The sequence below is a fragment of the Apium graveolens genome, chromosome 4 (genome assembly GCF_009905375.1).
Source record: "Apium graveolens cultivar Ventura chromosome 4, ASM990537v1, whole genome shotgun sequence".
NCBI lineage: Eukaryota > Viridiplantae > Streptophyta > Magnoliopsida > Apiales > Apiaceae > Apium > Apium graveolens.
In genome coordinates this window covers 95,206,335-95,226,335 of record NC_133650.1, presented here as the reverse complement: position 1 = coordinate 95,226,335, position 20,001 = coordinate 95,206,335, and the positions used below count along the sequence as shown (strand labels likewise).

General features: G+C 35.7%; 1 protein-coding gene across 1 annotated transcript; it reads right to left on the bottom strand.

Annotated features, from left to right (window-relative positions):
- Window positions 1-7,002: 7,002 nt before the first annotated feature.
- LOC141718760 (uncharacterized) lies at window positions 7,003-7,749 on the bottom strand. Its single transcript, XM_074521146.1, has one exon. It carries the CDS (start codon window positions 7,675-7,677, stop codon window positions 7,003-7,005), a length of 675 nt encoding a protein of 224 aa, XP_074377247.1. The 5' UTR covers window positions 7,678-7,749.
- Window positions 7,750-20,001: the final 12,252 nt, after the last annotated feature.

Genomic DNA, 20,001 nt, shown 5'->3' with positions numbered 1-20,001 from the left:
TGAAACGTCTACACGTTTGCCCATTTTATCTTCATCCAACTTTGTAGTTGTAGACATAGGTGTTGATGCAGGTGAACAATCAACCATACCAAACTTCTTCAATAAATCTTTGACATACTTAGTTTGGCTGATGAAGATTCCATCACTTCTTTGACTGACTTGAAATCCAAGAAAATAACTCAACTCTCGCATCATACTCATTTTATATTCACTTTGCATCAGCTTTGAGAATCTTTGACATAGCTTTTCATTAGTAGAACAAAAAATAAATCATTCACATAGATCTGAACTAGGATCATATCATCATCATGCTGCTTGTAGAAGAGAGTCTTGTCAATTGTACCTCTAGTGAATCCATGTTTAAGAAACAATTTTGACAGTGTGTCATACCATACTCTAGGTGCTTGCTTTAGTTCATATAGAGCCTTGAGTAGTTTGTACACAAAGTTTGGAAATCCTGGATCTTCAAAGCCAGGTGGCTGTTGCACATAAACTTCTTCTTCCCACTCACCCTTCAGGAATGCACTTTTTACATCCATTTGATACACCTTAAAATTTGAGTGTGCAGCAAATGCAAGAAAGATCCTAATTGCTTCAAGTCTTGAAATTGGAGCAAAAGTTTCATCATAATCAATTCCTTCCTCCTGTGAGTAGCCTTTTACATCCAACCTTGCTTTGTTTCTTATGACAATTCCATTTCATCCATTTTATTCCTGAACACCCACTTTGTTCCAATTACACTTTTGTTCTTTGGTGCAGGAACCAACTCCCAAATTTTATTTCTTTCAAACTGATTTAGCTCCTCTTGCATAGAGTTTCTTCGGTTTTCTTAAGATCAATTTGTGAAATAAAGCATGCATGCAAACATTCATTAGCAGTTGCACTTCTAGTTCTCACTCCAGCAGTTGGATCACCAATAATTGCTTCTGTTGTGTGACTCATATCCCATTTCCTGGTGTGAGTTTGTTGACTTGAATTTTCTGCATTTTCTTCACCATTGGCATGACTTATAGAACTTTCTCCTCTTTCCCCCCTGAGTTTATGCTATCAAATTCAGGTATTTGAAATGAGCTTCCATTTTCATGGTTTACTTGTTCAGTTGACTCTTCATCCATTATGTGATTTGTTTTGACTTCAGCTTCATCCTCAGAATCACTATCAATATTGAGATTTTCAAATTTTAGGGCCTCAGCTTCATTTGCATCAAGGCATTCCAAGCCTGGACACTTGTCGTCATAAAAAATTACATCTATGCTTTCCATAATTTTCTTTTGTTCAAGCACATAGAATTTGTAGGCAGTTCTCTCCAATGAATATCCCAGAAAAATTGCTTTAAAAACCTTAGAGTCAAATTTTCCCACATATTTAAAGTTATTTTTCAAAACATAACACTTGCTTCCAAATGTTATTCTTAAACAATCTAAACAAGAATTACAGAGGGGGGTTGAATGGAATTCTGGCTTCTTTTTAGATTTCAAGAACAGTTCTTCTACAAATAAATAACTGTGTTTTATTTTGTAATAATACGAAATGAAAGTAAAATAGAAATCAAAACACAAAGCATTTAAACACAAGTATTATAAAAACTTTCTGGTGGATTGAACTTTTCCACCAGAGATATATATTAAGTAGAGAACTCTGTGTTACAAAATGTACACGGCTGCTTACAAGTTGAACTACAAGAACAAAGAAATTCTTTACAGATTTTGCCTTATCTATTTCTTTGGTAATTGCTTACTTAGTGTTTTATTTCAACTTGCTACACTTGGTTTATATATCACCAAGTTACATGATAAGAAGACAAACAAATAAGACAAATGTTTCTAGTCTAACTTCATGTTGCTTAACTTCACTTTCCAGCATCTTTGAATATCTTCAGTTTGGCATGGAAATGGAAATGCTTCTTTGTCCTCTAAACCCTGCAAATAGGCTGCCACATTCCATTTGCATACAAACAACACATATGATTGTCAAGTTACTATCAACTGCTCTTTTGAAATCCGTTGAAACTCAGATTGATCATCCGTTAAAACTCTGGTTGATCATCCGTTGAAACTTTGTTTGATCATTCGTCGAGACTTATGTTGATTATCCGTTGAAGCTTTGTAAATCATCCGTTGAGATTGTCTTCTTGGAAGTTAACTCTATTTCATTTATACAAGATTACAAGGCATATAATATTTACAGTTAACCAACCTATCTTGCATATCAATCTAGTAGTCAACATGACTTAAACATTCTACAACATCTAGTTCAATAACAAGACTAAGTCAAATTAACAACCCTAAGTAAGTTGTCTTGTTATCTTAGTTTGCATTTTGTATTGTAACATTTAAAGTCTGTAAAAATGTCAAAGAGCGGACTGGAGTCTTTTTCTGTAAACAGTATCAAGCCTAAAATTTCTATCTGGAAGAAGACCAAGAAGATCATGCCTTAGAAGAATTATGAAGAAGCTTGGAGTTGAATAAATATGTTTTGAATAAAATGTTCTAAGTCAAGATCTCTACAAGTCACATATTTAGTATTATAGAGAAGTCATTCGAGAACTCCAGAATGACTTATAGAGAACTCAGGAAAGCTATGAGAGAACTCAGAGATATCGACAAGTCAAATTGAAGACATGAAGATTGGAGATATCGATAAGTCATTTCTTCACTAGAGAACTCAGAGTTATCGAAAAGTCAAAATTTATTAGAGAACTCTGAGTTATCGACAGGTCAAAATTCATTAGAGAACTCGGAGTTATCGACAAGTCAAAATTCATTAGAGAACTCTGAGTTATCGACAAGTCAAAATTCACCAGAAAACTCTGAGTTATCGATAAGTCAAAATTCACTAGAGAACTCAGAGATGTCTATAAGCCAAAGTGAAGACATGAAATGGAGAGATCTCGACAAGCTAATTTTTTATAGAGAACTCACAGACCTCTACAAGTCAAAACAACAATAGAGTGATTAGAGATCTCGATAAGCCAATATACTTATCGAGATGTCAAGTTCTCTATATGCCTAACTGGAGATCTCGAGGTAAAATCTCAAAGTACAATTTACAGATCAGTTCAATATCCAAGATTAACAATCAACAAACAATCCAACCAGTTGGATTGACAAGTCTAAAAAAGTAGCTTGAAGAATGTGCAAGATCAAGGGTGAAGATTTACTGATAAAGGAAGATCAAAGTTAACACAGTATGCAAAGATATGCTAAGCAAGAAATGGAAGATATACTTTTCCTAAAATGGAAATGATAAGTGACAATTTACTAAAGTGAATAGCATCTATTATTATATACTGTGTAAACCAATAGTTAACTATCATATAAAGTTAACATTGGTCTTTTGTTTGAAGTAACAATTTAGATAAGAAAATCTTATATTCTCTCAAGGAAGAAGTTAAGCTCTTTATCAACAAAGAGCCTAGAAATTTTGTACCAAAACATTCTTAATTTTTATATAAAATTAAGTGAATTTTGAAAGATCTGTGTTAACTGTTATTGCTTATTAATTTCAATATTAACACATTTCACAGCAAGATTTAATTTACTTTGTTCACAACCATAAATATTTCAAGAAAAGCATAAAAACACAAAAGCACATTCACCCCCCCTGTGTGTAATTCATTACCTAACAAGTGGTATCAGAGCAAAATCTAAAAGCAAACAGATTCAAGATCTTGGAAGAATGAATACACAGAAAATTAGTAGTATCAAAATCCCTACTTTTGACAAAGCTAACTATACTCTTTGGAAAAAGAAAATATTGTTATTTATCAGGATGGCCAATCCACTCTACATTCAGATTCTCAAGAATGGGCCCTTCACTCCTATAGTTAGAGTTGAGGAATCTACGAATGGTGATATGGTCATTCCAGCTCATTATGCTCCAAAAGACCCTTCTGAGTACACTGAGCCTGAGAAAGAGAAAGTTTCCCTGGATAGTGGCTTACAGCTGATATTGATAAAGTCACTTGACAATGTAAAGTACAATAACATTGTCAAATGTGACACTGCTAAGCAGATTTGGGAAAAGATTGAAATACTCAGTGAATGAACTAAGGAAGTTAGATCTAATCAAAAAAGGATACTGATTTCACAGTATGAGGGTTTCATGGCTAAGCCAAAAGAAAGTATCACTGATGTGTTTAAAAGGTTTAATAAGCTGATAAATGACTTGCAGCTCCATGACAAATACTATGAATGTAACACCCCACTTAAACAAGTAGAGGCTACACAAGCTAATCCTTATTTATTAATGGAAGAAAAAACAAGCTAAACATAATTTATTAAGCTAACAAAAGTTCAAAAGATCCAAAATAAAGTTCCCTAACAAGATCCAAAATAATATGGAATAAAACATGTCCTTGACTTTATTTTCAACTAGATAACAAGCTAAAATCTGGGCAGCACTCATCACACCCCCGCTTTACCCCGACTACCTGTGGAAAGAAATAAATACGAGTGAGCCAAATGCCCAGTACGAATATATCATTAAAAGGTAAAGCAAAAGAATATATTTGATTTTAACAATTAGCCAAGAAGATGAGTAATATGACAGTAATTATTTAGAATCAAGGAACAAACTAATCCAAACAAAATCAAAGAAATGGCTGAGAACAAGTAAGGTGGGTATAATAAGGGCATGTTATAAAACTTCTATTCGCTAGTAAACACCAAGCAAAGCACAGTGCAAATAGTTCCTTCTCTGGTTATCCACAAGAAGGATAAAATGAAATGTATAAAACATTTCCCAAACAAACAAAATGATCATGATCTTAATCATGCCTCATACCCCAGAGACATGCTCGCATACTCACAGCACTGATACGAGTTAGTGCCGAGAGCACCAAAGACTGCAAAAACTCCATGTGTCTCGTGTGTGATTTACCCACACAGATAAGTTTAAGAGCCCATAACAAATGGTTACAAAATGTTGCCAATGGTATTGAAAATAAAAAAAACTGCATGTGACAAATCAAATATACTGGTAGGCAACATGGATCAAAAGTGGTTAAGCAACAGGGACCAAAGATGGCTAAGCAAAAATTAACAAGTGTACATATACAAGATGTACAACTTAACAAAATAAAATATGATAAGATAAATATGACAGGGCAATAAGTACAGAGGAAGAAAATATATTTTAAATGGAGAGAGAATGGAGGATACTCGTACCTGGAGTCTAAAATATTCAATAATGCTCACACAACTAGCTCCAAATAAACCTCCAAATCAATCTATAATATCAACAGAAATATAATTTATAAACGCCAAACTCTAAAACCCACTAAAAAGTAAAGCTAACAAAATTATAATATTTTATACAACTACCACAACTAATATAGATGATCACCATGTCAAGCTAGAGTAGTGTAAATTTATAACTAACAAATAATCTTAATAATTTACAAGCTGGTTTATAAAAATATAAAAGATATTTTATTAATTTATAAAAATAATGTAGAAATCTTTAAGTATATAACTTTATAAAAGTAGACAAACTTAAATTATACATTCATTTAACACATTAAATTGTAACAACAATTTAAGAAAATAATAAAAACAAATATAGCATGCTCTCTGCTTATCATACTGACAAGATTATCAAATTCATTTCTGCACATTAATACTACAACATTACTTACAAAATTTAAATTATCATGGCCAAGTATTAGATACTATAATTAATAACATATTGGTTATAAAAAAATAATGAGACTAAAGTTTCAAATATATTATGCATGAGGAAAATATAATAATGTAATATGATTAACAAATGTAAACAATTTATAATTTTAGATAAACAAACAACCAATTATTAATTACTTAACTTAATTAACAAAATACTTTGACTACATATCTCTTGTAAAATAAAATACCATACATATCATTAGTCCCACAAATACATATTTTGTCAATTTTAATAAATCTCAATTAACTAAATCTTGTGAAAATAAATTTTATTTTACAAATATTTTACATATTTAAAAACTAGCATAATATAACATGATAATATTGTGAACAACTCACACACATAACTAGTAAATAATAATTAACAAAACTAGCCAGACACTAACAATATTAAAATGTACCATATCATCCACTTAATAAAATATAAAAAAAACCTGAGAATCATATAATTTCTTAAACCAACTTAATGACATAAAAATTAAAAAAAAAATAAAAACAACAGGGAACATGACTAATTAGATTACTACTAATTAAATATCTTGTAGCCAGTACAAATAACAATCAATCAATTAAATCAATTAAACATGCATTAAATAATAACCTAACACAATATATAAACACATAAACAAATAATATAATAATTTGATAAAACTTACCGGAATTTAGAGCCTGATATAAGTACGTAAAAAAAATGTGTACAAATAGTTATAAACCTGAAAATAAAATGATTAATATTAGTTTACAATATAATTAATAATCATCTTAAATTACGTAATTAAATTTTAAATAAACATCCTCAAGATGTACACTTCTCTAAAAGTTTTGGTCGACCTTAACCTAGCTATCTTTCTCCTCCTCTTGATCTTTAATAACCCAAAAATCTATTTCTCCTTCTCTTATAATCTTTAATAACCCAATATTTTTTAACAGTGACACTCCCGTTAGCTCTTCTCTGACCTTCTTGCACATGTAGATCCAAAGCTTCCTTTCTTATGCACCAACTCTTCTATCTCACTCATAAATTATATAATACTACTCATTTTCCATTTTATTATCTGTCGCTCTAAGATGAGTTTTTGTGTGAAAATACTAACAGGGTGACTCTGTTTATAAGTAGCTCAACAAACTATGAAACTCTTATCACCTGGTTTGACTCAAATTCAAATTTTAAACAACTAAAAGATAGCTTACAAAATTCAAATTTTTAACAGCCAATTATCTACATAAAACATTATCCATAATTTTGAATTCTAAAATCAATTAATAAAATATTTACTAAATTATTGCACCAACAATGTAACAAATAAAATATGGGGTATTATATTCTTCCCTCCTTAAAATAATTTCGTCCTCGAAATTCTAGTGAAGTACCTGATTCGAAGAGGTACGGATATCTTGCGCGAACTGAATCCTCAATTTCCCAAGTAGCTTCTCGAACATCATGATTTTTCCATAAAACTTTAACAAAAGGGATCGTGTTCTTGCGCAACACTCTCTCCTCCCATGCCAATATAGCTTCAGCTTCTTCTTCACAAGATAAATCTTCACGAAATGCATCTAGGGGATACTGAACAACATGATTAGGATGATATACATATTTTCTCAGAACCGATGCATGAAACACATTGTGCACTCGTGACAATTGTGGCGGTAAAGCAACTCTATATGCCACAGCTCCAACCCTCTCAAGAATCTCAAAAGGTCCTATATACCTCGGACTTAGCTTACCCTTCTGACTGAATTGTTGAATGCCTCTCTGAGGAGATACCTTAAGGAAGACCTTCTCTCCTGCTTTAAATTCATATTCTCGTCTACCCTTATCAGCATAACTCTTCTGTCTAGATCGATCTTGTTCAAGTCTTTCTCGAGCAACTGCTACCTTATCTGTAGTGACTTGGACTAGATCGGGACCCTCCAAAAGCTTCTCTCCTACTTCATTCCAACAAATGGGTGTTCTGCACTTGCGCCCATAGAGTGCCTCAAAAGGAGCCATACCAATGCTGCTCTGCCAACTGTTATTATAAGCAAATTCAACCAAAGGCAAATAGTCATCCCAATTTCCATACCACTCTAATGCACATGCTCGTAATATGTCCTCCAAGGTCTGAATTGTCCTCTCTGACTGCCCATCTGACTGTGGATGAAAAGTTGTGCTATAATTCAACTTGGTACCCCATGCCTTTTGAAATCCTTTCCAAAACCTTGAAGTGAATCTGGGATCTCTATCTGACACGATCGAAACTGGAATCCCGTGTAGTCTAACAATCTCATTCCTGTATAATAGCGCTAAACTCTCCAAGTTCATGTTCTCACGGATTGCCAAAAAGTGAGCAGATTTAGTGAGTCTGTCTACAATTACCCATATCGCATCATGTTTCCTAAAAGTCTTAGGCAGTCCTATGACAAAATCCATACAAATATTCTCCCACTTCCAAGTAGGTAACTCCAATGGTTGTAATAAGCCACTTGGTCTCTGGTGCTCAATCTTCACCTGTTGACAAGTCAAACACTTCAAAACAAAATCGGCAATATCTCGTTTCATGCCACTCCACCAAAAGTGCTCCTTTAAATCTCGATACATCTTTGTCTCACCTGGATGGATAGAAAATGGTGATTAAATGAGCCTCTTCCATCAATTCCTCCCTGAGTTCCTTGTTAGCAGGCACACATAGATGATTATACATCCATAGAATGCCATGATCATCAAAATGAAATCCTGGTTGCTTTTCAGGATCAATATTCTGGACAAAAGACCACAATTCTCCATCTCCATCCTGAGCTGCCTTAATCCTAGTGATAAGACTAGGCCCGACATGTAAACTTGCTACCATACCAACTGTATTCTGATGATAAAACTCCAAACCAAATTTCTCAATCTCACATTGAAGAGGTTGTTTTTGCGTCACCAAAGCGGCCAAATTTCCAAAATCTTTCCCGCTTAAAGCATCTGCAACCTTATTAGCCTTGTCGGGATGATATTGAATGCTCACATCATAGTCTTTCAATAATTGAATCCATCGTCTTTGCCTCATATTAAGCTCCTTCTGCGTGAATATGTACTTCAAACTCTTGTGGTCAGTAAAGATCTCACACTTATCACCATACAAATAGTGTCTCCATATCTTCAATACAAAAATGACGGTTGCAAGCTCTAAGTCATGTGTCGGATAATTCATCTCGTGAGGCTTTAATTGTCTTGAAGCGTAGGCAATCACATTTCCATGTTGCATCAATACACAACCAAGTCCGTTCTTCGAAACATCACTATAAATCACATAGCCTCCCAATCCTGATGGTAGTGTCAATACTGGTGATGTCACAAGTCTCTTCTTCAATTCTTGAAAACTAGTCTCACACTCATCGGTCCATATGAACTTGTTGCTTTTTCGAGTCAACTGTGTCAATGGCATCGCAATTGTCGAAAAGCCTTCTACAAATCGGCGATAGTAGCCCGCGAGTCCCAAGAAACTCCTCACTTCCGTCGCAGTGCTAGGTCTTGGCCAATTGGTAATAGCCTCAACCTTGGCGGGATCCACCTTGATTCCATCTGTTGATACAATATGTCCCAAAAATGCAACTTGATCAAGCCAAAATTCACACTTCTTGTACTTTGCATACAATTTGTTATTCCATAGTGTTTCCAACACAACTCGAAGATGCTCCTTATGTTCCTCCATTGACTTTGAATATACCAATATATCATGAATAAATACAATCACAAACTTGTCCAGAAAATCCTTGAATACCCTATTCATTAGGTCCATGAAAACTGCAGGTGCATTTGTCAATCCAAAAGACATAACAAGAAACTCGTAGTGTCCGTAATGAGTCCTGAATGCTGTCTTCGGAATATCACTTGCCTTCACTCTTAGTTGATGGTAACCTGACCGTAGATCAATCTTCGAAAAGTATTTTGCTCCTTGAAGCTGATCAAATAAGTCATCGATCCTCGGTAATGGATATCTATTCTTTACCGTGATTCGGTTCAACTCTCGATAATTAATACAGAGTCTCATCGAACCATCCTTCTTCTTCACAAATAGAACTGGTGCTCCCCAAGGCGAAATACTGGGTCTAATAAAACCCTTATCAAGTAACTCCTCCAGTTGTTCTCTCAGCTCTTGTAGCTCTAACGGAGCCATTCTATAAGGTGCCTTGGAAATAGGTTGTGCATCCGGTAACAAATCGATAGAAAATTATATCTCTCTTTCGGGCGGAAGGCCCTCCAAATTTTCGGGAAATACATCTGAAAACTCACGAACAACAAGAACATCTTCTAACTCTGGCTGCACCTTGGACGTGTCAATCACATGAGCCAAAAATCCTTCACATCCATGAGCAATCATCTTCTTAGCCTTGATGGACACCCAAGCCCACAACCGAATATGTACCGGACCCAACAACCCACCACAGATCAGTCCGAAAAAGCTAGCAATTTGGTACACATTAGTTGTTGACTTGTATCTATAAATGACACAAATACTCTTATTCTTATCGATGTGGGATGTTACAAACACCCCCTCTTATAGGATCGACGTCCTCGTCGATCTCACAAACACACATACGGAACCCGGGCAGTGCCTCTGCACTTCCGGTCGGGCAGAGCTCTGATACCATTTATAATACCCAAGCCCACAACCGAATGTGTACCGGACCCAACAACCCACCACAGGTCAGTCCGAAAAAGCTAGAAATTTGGTACACATTAGTTGTTGACTTGTATCTATAAATGACACAAATACTCTTATTCTTATCGATGTGGGATGTTACAATGAAGCTGAAGAAGTGAACTTGAATTTTTTGCTTACACTCCCTGATCATTTGGAGCAGAAAATTTCAGCAATCAGAGAAGGGAGAGACTTGAGCAGAATAACTATGGAAGTTCTATATGGAATCTTAAAAACATATAAATTAGAGATGATTCAAAGGAAATCATTAAGAGCTGGTCAAGGGCATGTTGTAGATGGTTCAAGTGCTCTAATTGTCAATGAAAGCCAGACCTCTAATGATGAGCCAAGATCCCAGACTCTAGTTGCCTCAGCAAGTGAGCAAAAAAACAATGATTCACAGGAACAAATCATTCTGGAATTGGAAGAAGATGAGTTCTATACCCTAGATGAACTTGATGAGCTTGATCAGTCAATGGCCTATCTGGCAAGAAAGTTCTCTAACATTAGAGTAAATAAGCCAAGATTCTTCAAGGGTAAAGGACAATCATTCAACAAAGACATCAGCTGGAAAGGAAAAGGGAAGTACACATCTGATAGCAAAAATGGTTACAAAACTGGATCTGTTGACAGATCAAAGATAAGGTGCTTCAACTGTGATGAACTAGGCCATTTTGCTACAAAATGTAGGAAACCCAAGAAAGCAAAGAAAGAAAAAGCTTATCTTGAACTGGAAGCAAAGTATGAAGCTCTTCTGAAGAAACAGCAAAGCAAAGCTTATATTGCAGAGAGAAAAAGTTGGGAGGATTATGATAATGATGAAGATGAGGAAGTTGGAAATTATGCACTAATGGCCTTGGAGCAAGGAGAATCATCCTCATCAAAATCACAGGTACCAACTCTCACCACTATTGATTAAAATGTGAGTCAATATAAGGAAACTATAGAAAAGATGAGCACAGAAATATTTCACATTCATACAAGTATGGTTGCTGCTAACGAAGAGGTTAGCAGACTGACAAAGATAAATGAGAAGCTTAAAAATGAGAAACAAGAAGCTGAATTGTTGTTGGTAGAGCTTGAAGCTGTGAGACAAGAGAATGCATATCTAAAGAACAAGCTCAAGTGTGCAAATGAGATTGAAGCAGTGTTAAGGGAAAAGCTGGAAAAGAATGAAGTAAAGTTGAAGTCTTTCAAGAATGCATCTGAGCTGATTGGACAATACCATGAGAAAAATAAGCCATGTGCAAATATTTCTATTGGTCTTGATTATGATGTCTTGAACAATAAGAAGAAAAATATAGGTTACAAAGAAAAAGCAACAGAAAATGAAAATGTTCCAGCAATGCTGAAAAAGGTTATTTCACCTATGTTCAAGGCATGTAAAGTTAACTTCAGTGAAGAAGAGTTGATTATCAAGCAAGAAATTGTTGATGAAGACAATGAGAAGAAAAATGCAGAAGCAACTCAATCTTCCAAAGTTGAAGAGAAGCTCATGAACAAACCAAGGTTCCAAGACACCTGTCAAAGAAACCAAAACTAAAGATGCAAGAAAGAAGAAGAAAAATAGAAATGAGAAAATTGGGATAAATAAAAGCAATAATTTTGCTTATGTTGCAGATGCTCCAAGAAAAAAATGTGAGAAATGTGGCTCTGTGAATCAACTAACTCACCTTTGTAAAAAGGTTGTTAGCAAGCCAACTGAAGGAGCCTGCAAATATAATGAAGCAGATGCAATGATCCCTACTCATTCTGTGACAAGTTTGATTGCATCCCTTGCAACTTGAAAGTGATGAAAAGTTGCCACAAGCTGAGAGTAGACCTCAAAGAAACAAAAATTAGGTCTACAACAGATAGGGAAAATGCACAACAATCAATGAATTCTATTTTATCTGAAACAACTCTATCTACTTCTACTAAATCAGTTAACAAGAAGAAAGTGCCCAACACAGCTTGGGTTTCTAAACACGCTTAAAACTCATTGTGTGCGGGGCAAAATGAAGAAGGTCATAAGGATCATAGACAGTGGGTGTTCCATACATATGACAGGTGATAAGGCCCTGCTATCACAGTTTGAGGAGAAGGCTGACCCTTTGGTGACCTTTGGAGACAACAGCAAAGGATTCAAAATGGGATATGGCAAGATTGTTTCTGAAAATATTGTCATTGATGATGTAGCACTGGTAGCTGGTCTTGAAGTGAATCTTCTCAGTGTTAGCCAATTTGCAGACAAAGGTTTTGAAGTTTTATTCAACAAAGAAGAATGCACTTTTATCAGCAAGACAACTGGTGAAGTTGCTCTGAAAGAAGCAAGAAAAGGAAGCTTGTTTGTTGCAAACTTGGACTCAACAAATAAGGATGGTGTTTGTTGCTTCTACACCAAGGAATCAGAAGAACAAAGCAAGTTATGGCATAAAAAGTTGTCTCACTTGAATTTCAAGGCAATTAACACCTTGGTCAAAAAGGAGTTAGTAAGAGACATGCCTAATCTGGAGTTTGGTCAAGTTGAAGTCTGTGAAGCTTGTCAGAAAGGAAAAATGAAAAGATCAAGTCACAAGTCAAAAACTATGAATTCTATAAGTGCACCATTGCAGCTTATTCATATGGACTTGTTTGGGCCAGTAAATGTCTAATCAATTTCAAGAAACAAATATGCACTTGTGATGGCGAATGATTTCTCAAGATACACTTGGGTAGAATTTATGCACTCTAAAGATGAGACTCCACACATCATAATTGAGCACATCAAGAAGATAGAAAAACAGGCTGAAGATCATACTTGTGTAAAGAGATTGAGAAGTGAAAATGGAACAGAATTCAGGAATGCAATATTGAGTGAATTCTGCAAAAGCAAAGGCATTGTTCAAGAATTCTCAGCTGCTAGAAAACCTCAACAAAAGGGAGTAGTTGAAAGAAAGAACAGAACATTAGTTGAAGTTGCTTAAACAATGCTGCAAGATGCCAACAAGTTTCTGGGAGGAAGCTGTTAACACTGCGTGCTATACTAAATACATATATTTTATTAACAAGGCCCATGGAAAATCACCTTACTCAATCATGTCTAAGAGACAGCCTACTATAAAGCATCTTCATGTATTTGAAAGCAAATGTTACATTTTAAAAGAAACCTCTGAATATGTGGAAAAAATTTGATTCAAAGGTTTTTGAAGCAATTTTTCTGGGATATTCATTGGAGAGGACTGCCTACAAGGTCTATGTGATTGATCAAAAGAAGATTATGGAAAGCACAGATGTGACTTTTGATGATGACAAGTGTTTAGGCTTGGAATGCCTTGATGAAAATGAAGCTGAAGCCCTTGCATTTGAAAACCTCAATATTGATAGTGATTCTGATGGTGAAGATGAAGTCAATGCAAAACGGATGTTGAATGAAGAGACTACTGAACAGGAAAATCATGGGAATTGAAGCTCATCTCAAACACCTGAATTTGATAGCACAAACTCAGGGGGGAGAAAGAGAAGAAGGATCTACAAGTCATACAAATGATGAAGGCACAAGTCAACAAACTCACAAAAGGAAGTGGGATAGAAGTCACACTAGAGAAACAATTATTGGTGATCCTACTACTGGTGTAAGAACTAGAAGTGCAACTGCTAATGAGTGCCTACATGCATGCTTTCTAAGCCCAAGAAAACTGAAGAAGCTCTAATGGATCCTGATTGGATATCTGCAATACAAGAGGAGTTTAATCAGTTTGAAAGGAGCAAAGTTTGGGAGCCAGTTCCTGCACCAAGGAATAGAAGTGTAATTGGAACAAAATGGGTGTTCAAGAACAAGATGGATGAAAATGGTGTAGTTACCAGAAACAAAGCAAGGTTGGTTGCAAAAGGCTACTCACGGGAAGAAGGAATTGATTATAATGAAACTTTTGCTCCAATTGCAAGACTTGAAGTAATAAGAATTTTTCTAACATTTGCTGCACATTCAAATTTCAAAGTGTATCAAATAGATGTTAGGAGTGCCTTCCTAAATGGTGAGTTAAAAAAAGAAGTGTATGTGTAACAGCCATCTGGCTTTGAAGATCCAGAATTTCCAATTTTTTTGTACAAGTTACTCAAGGATCTATATGGACTAAAGCAGGCACCTAGATCTTGGTATGATATATTGTCAAGACTCTTGCTTAAACATGGTTTTACTAGAGGTACTACATACAAGACTCTCTTCTACAAAAAGCATGGTGATGATATGATCCTAGTTTAGATTTATGTGGATGATATCATCTTTGGCTCTATAAATGAAAAGCTTTGTCAAAGATTCTCCAAGCTTATGCAGAGTGAATATAAAATGAGTATGATGGAAGAATTACGTTACTTCCTTGGACTTCAAGTAAGTCAAAGAAGTGATGAAATCTACATCAGCCAAACTAAGTATGTCAAACATCTATTGAAAAAGTTTGGCATGACTGATTGTTCACCTGCATCTACACCCATGTTTACAACAATAAAGTTGGATGAAGATAAAAAGGGCAAAAGTGTAGATATTTCAGGCTATAGAGGGATGATTGGATCATTGCTTTACTTGACTGCAAGTAGACCAGACATCATGTTTGCCACATGTCTATGTGCAAGATTTCAAGCCAATCCAAAAGAATCACATTTGATGGCTGTAAAGAGAATTTTCAGATACTTGAAGGGGACTCCAAACTTGGGATTGTAGTATCCTAAGGGAAATGGATTTGAAGCTGTTGGATACACAGATGCAGATTTTGATGGATGCAGAGTTGACAGAAAGAGCACTAGTGGAAGCTATCAGTTTCTTGGAAAAAGACTTGTATCCTGGTATAGCAAGAAACAGCAATCTGTGTAAACTTTCACAGCTGAGGCTGAATACATAGCTGCTAAAAGTTGTTGTGCTCAAGTGCTTTAGATTAGAAATCAGCAAATGGATTAAGGCCTAGTGTTACACAAAATTCCAATTATGTGTGACATTACTAGTGCTATATCCATTGTGGTTAATCCAGTTAATCATTCTAGAACAAAGAACATTGATGTAAGGTACCATTTTATTAGAGATCATGCTGTAAATGGTACCATTGAGCTTATTTTCGTTCCAACAGAAAAATAGTTAGCTGACATTTTTACTAAACCTTTGGATGAAACAACTTTCACTAGACTTGTAGGTGAAATTGGAATGCTTAATTTTTCATCCCAAGGTAAGAACTCAACTAATGTGTTACAGCAGATTAATTTCTAGTAAATCAAAATTAATTTGATTTAATTGAAAATTAACTGAAATATGAATTATAAATATTTCAGAAATCTCTACATATTTATATTTCAAAAAAAATCAACTTGGAATTTTTCAAATTCTAAGTAAACTGCTAAGTTGTTAATTTACATCTTTCATATGTAAAATTAACACAAGGCAGACTTAAACCGATCAAAAGTATATAGAGAACTGAGTTCTCGATAAGTCTAACTAACTTATCGACAAGTCATTTTTAGACTTCTCGAGTGAGTTTTTGATAGGTCAGTTAACTGATTTCTCGAGTGACTTCTCGATAAGTATTATTATGACTTATCGATAAGTCATTGTAGAGTTCTCTAGTAGTGTTAACTTACAGAGTTCTCTACAAATATCTTTTTAGAATTATAGATAACTCAGAAATAAATAATTTAATTTAATAAATTATTTTGGTAAAATACTTTAGGTAAATTTATCTGATTTTATTTTGATTTATTCAATAAAAATTGGAATCAAATTCAGTCCATTTCTGGACAAACTGGGTATTTATTTGACATCTCGATAATTTAATTTTTTTTGTTCTCTAAAAGAGTAATTTAAAATGACATCTCGATATGTAATTCTTTTTCAAATTGACTTCTCGATAAGTATATCTCAAACGTCTATTTTTGACTTCTCGATAAGCCATTTGCTTTTACTATAAATATCCAGACATCTCGATACATATACATACTTACACATTCGAAATCTCAAGTGACCTAGCTTTTCAATTCAAAACCGATTTCTCTCTCATTTTCACTTCTTTCTCACTAATTCTTCTTACCCACTAAACTTCATACTCATAACAATGGCAGCCAACAATATCGTTCCCTTCATCCTCAAGGAGACCAACTTTCTTGCATTCTTACATGCAAACCAAGCACCTGAGATTTTTCAATGCTTTGTCAAGTCCCTGTCTGAGACCTATTTATAGGTGCTCTTACTGTTAATCCTGTGTTGTACTTGTATGTGTTAGGGGACTTTTGGAACACAGCTACAATAAGGACAATTGTGCATGAGAACCAAGCTGCAACAATTGTGATAAGCTGCAGAATCAAGGGACAACAAGTGGAGATATCTGAAATGATGTCAATCTGGCATTGGGCATTCCTACTGACAAGCTGGTGGAGGCTCCAACTCAGGATGAGCTGTATGAATTCATGGACTTCATCAATTATTCTGAGAAGATCATCATGGCCAGCATGAACAAGAAACATCTAAGGAGGGAATGGTCTTTTCTTTTTGACTCAGTAATAAGGGCCTTCACCTGCAGAAAGTCAGGGTTTGACAACATATCAAGTGTTGTCCAGAAGCTGGTCTACTCAATGGCCCACAAAAAATATATCAATGTAGGACAATACATACTGGAGGAATTGAGCACCAGTCTAACAATGCCATTGGAGTCAAGAGGTAAGGAAATTTTTCTACCTAGATTTATTATGTTAGCTTTAAAATATAAAGCTAATGACATACATATTCTAGAAGGAGTAAATAGGTCACTAATTGGCAACTGTAAGCAAGTATCCGAAATTCTATTTGGATCACTTCTTACTAAGAATAAGGTTCCAGTAAGTCTTAAGTTAACAGCTTTCATGATTGAAATATTTAAGACTTACCCTTATTATATGCCATACATGAGAACTAGTGCAAGTCAACCTAGTACAACAATGGTTCCTGATCCTGTGGAAGCACAAACACAGGCACACCTACAGAAACCTCCCCATGTTGAGCCTATTCCTTCTCTACCAGTAGTATCTAGGAAACCAACCACTTCATCCTCTTAAAAGGGTGAAGTGAGTAAAAAGAAGAGGAAGAAGGTAATCTTGATAATTATGAATGAGAGTGGTGAGGAACAAACAGAAGCTGAGTCACCATTGGTTAAAACAACAAAGAAGAGTAAGAAATCTGAGCTGACCACTCAAGCCACCTCTGCATCCTCCCAGAAGGATGCAGTTGTAACAATAGGGACTAAACAGACTCTAGATACATTCTCTCAATAGGGTGTGTCTATTGAAAAGAGCATTCACCCCAATGCATCCTGTATAGAGTCTGCACAGCCTACACCTGAAGAAATTCAAGTGTATTGTAGGAGAAATTAGGATGGCACACACAGTGAGAGCACATCTATTGAAGCTCTTTCATCTATTCAGGGGGAGCTGCCAACACTCACTTCTGAGCAACAACTTCTAATCTCTCAAATTTCTTCTTCCCATACAGCACTTGAATTTATTTCTCAAGTGCAAGCTAAATCAAGTGACTTGGTTCAAGAAACCTTGCTCACCACCCAGACACTACAATCAGATGGTGAGAGGCTACTAGCTGGGGTAGACCTTGATGACACCATCAAAACCATGAGGGATTCATCATTTTTTACTGAAGACCCCATAGATGTCACAAATGTACCTTCATGTGCAAATCAGTCTTCACATACTGTTAGGTTTGAGGGTAGTACTCCTGACGGGGATCTATCTAAATCATGTCCAATTCAATTGGAGGTTCCTCATGTAGGAACAACTCCCCTCAAAACCCTAGCAGAAATTGCATTAGTAGTTGATACTAGGACTACAATTGCCAATGACCCTGCTATGGGAGAGGCAAGTTTATCACATTAATATGATAATGCTTTGTAAGAAGCACAAGCATTTGAGACTGGTGCACACGACAGTAACCTAGTCAAATCCCCTCCAATTCAATTGGAGGTTCCCACTACAAGTGTGGAACAACAACTGGTCATAAACATAGAGCAATCTGTGAGTAAAACTGTGACTTCAGTCACAGGTGGTTCTGATTTCTCACACCTACCTTCAACCTCATAACCTCAACAACCACATCTTCTCTCTCAATGGCTGCAAGAATCTGACTCTCAACCTACATCTGTAGATGATCTTCTTGTTGAGCAGATTTCTAGATTAGCAAATATCTCAAAGCATCTATTCATTTCAGATATGAGAAATCGAGACTATCAAGCCATTATGCTCACATCCAATGAAGATGTTGGAAATAAAAGGAGAAGATTGTGAATAATGTAGAAATAGATAGGAATATGGATGCATGGCTATCTAAAGACTTTGTATTGGAGATGGATCAAGTCTTGGCTAGATTTAGAGATGAATATGTCATTATTCTTGGAAGCAATGCCACGGTCTTGACTCCACAGGATGTCTATGATGCAGTAACTGGGGTCTACAAAGCTCAACTCAAGGCTTTTCACCTATTTGGTAAAGCTCTATAACTCAAGTTGACTCTTGAAGACAAGATAAGGAAGTTGGTGAAGGAGAAAATGGATGAGATTATGCCATCTCAAGTACAGATCACCTCCAAATTCAAGCATTTTGCTGATCAAATGACTAGGATAGATCTGAGTACTATTGAAAAAGAAGTCAAAAATCTAAAAAATCCTTCATTGCCCTTCATGAAGTTGTTCAAAAGCAAATCACCAATACAAATGACTCAAAGGTCAAACTAGAACAGCTTCACCAGAGCAGATTTAAGCCCTCTGCCTTGCTTATGGATGACATCAAACAGGCTGTGGAAGCAACTTTTGGCTCCTCAACCTCTACCAGCTCCTCTTCTACTAAAACTCAAATCCAGTCTCTTCAACAACAAGTCTCAGACTTGCAGGCTTCAAATGTCTCTCTTACTGCTCAGGTTCAAGCCTTGACTTCTCTACTCCAAAGTCAACAGTCAGATATCAAGACCCTAGTGGACTCTCACAAGCATCTCCAAATACAAAATTATGTTGCTTTGAGAGCCATCATGGGGAAGCTCAACATTCCACTGCCCTCACTTCCTGAATAGATAAGGCCAGAAATTCCAACTCCCCTACTCATGCCTGTCACCAAGACTAAGGGGGAGATTGAGGCTAAGATTCAACAATCCAGGGATGCTAAATCTAAAGTTAAAGAGCCTATTCAAATTGGTCAAAGCTCAAATACTCAAATTGATGTTGGAAAGGAAAGACTTCAAAGGGCTGCAGAAGGACACAATCAAGATCAGGAATTCAATGACCTTCTTGCAGCACTAAAAGTGTCTCTTCAAAACAACTATGTGACTTGCAAGAAAGCTTTGGCCAAGAACATCAACTTCATAAGGGCAGTGGTGGTGAATATTAATGACTTTTTGGAGAAAAGGATTGTCATGAACATAAATGATGGTGGTGTGGACAGGTATCTTCAGGTGACTTTTACAAATCTTCAAACTTTAAGAGCATCTGAACTGGATGTAATGATCGACAGGGTGAATCCAGTTATTCCAGAAGACACTCAACTTCTCCAAGAGCTCAAAAAGGCACAGATAGCAGCTTTTCCCGAAGCCTATCTATATCCAAATCAAGGAGTTGTTTATATGTGTCCAACAACCAAACAAGCTAGACATCTTCTTGTTCCTAAACATTGTGTCAGATCAA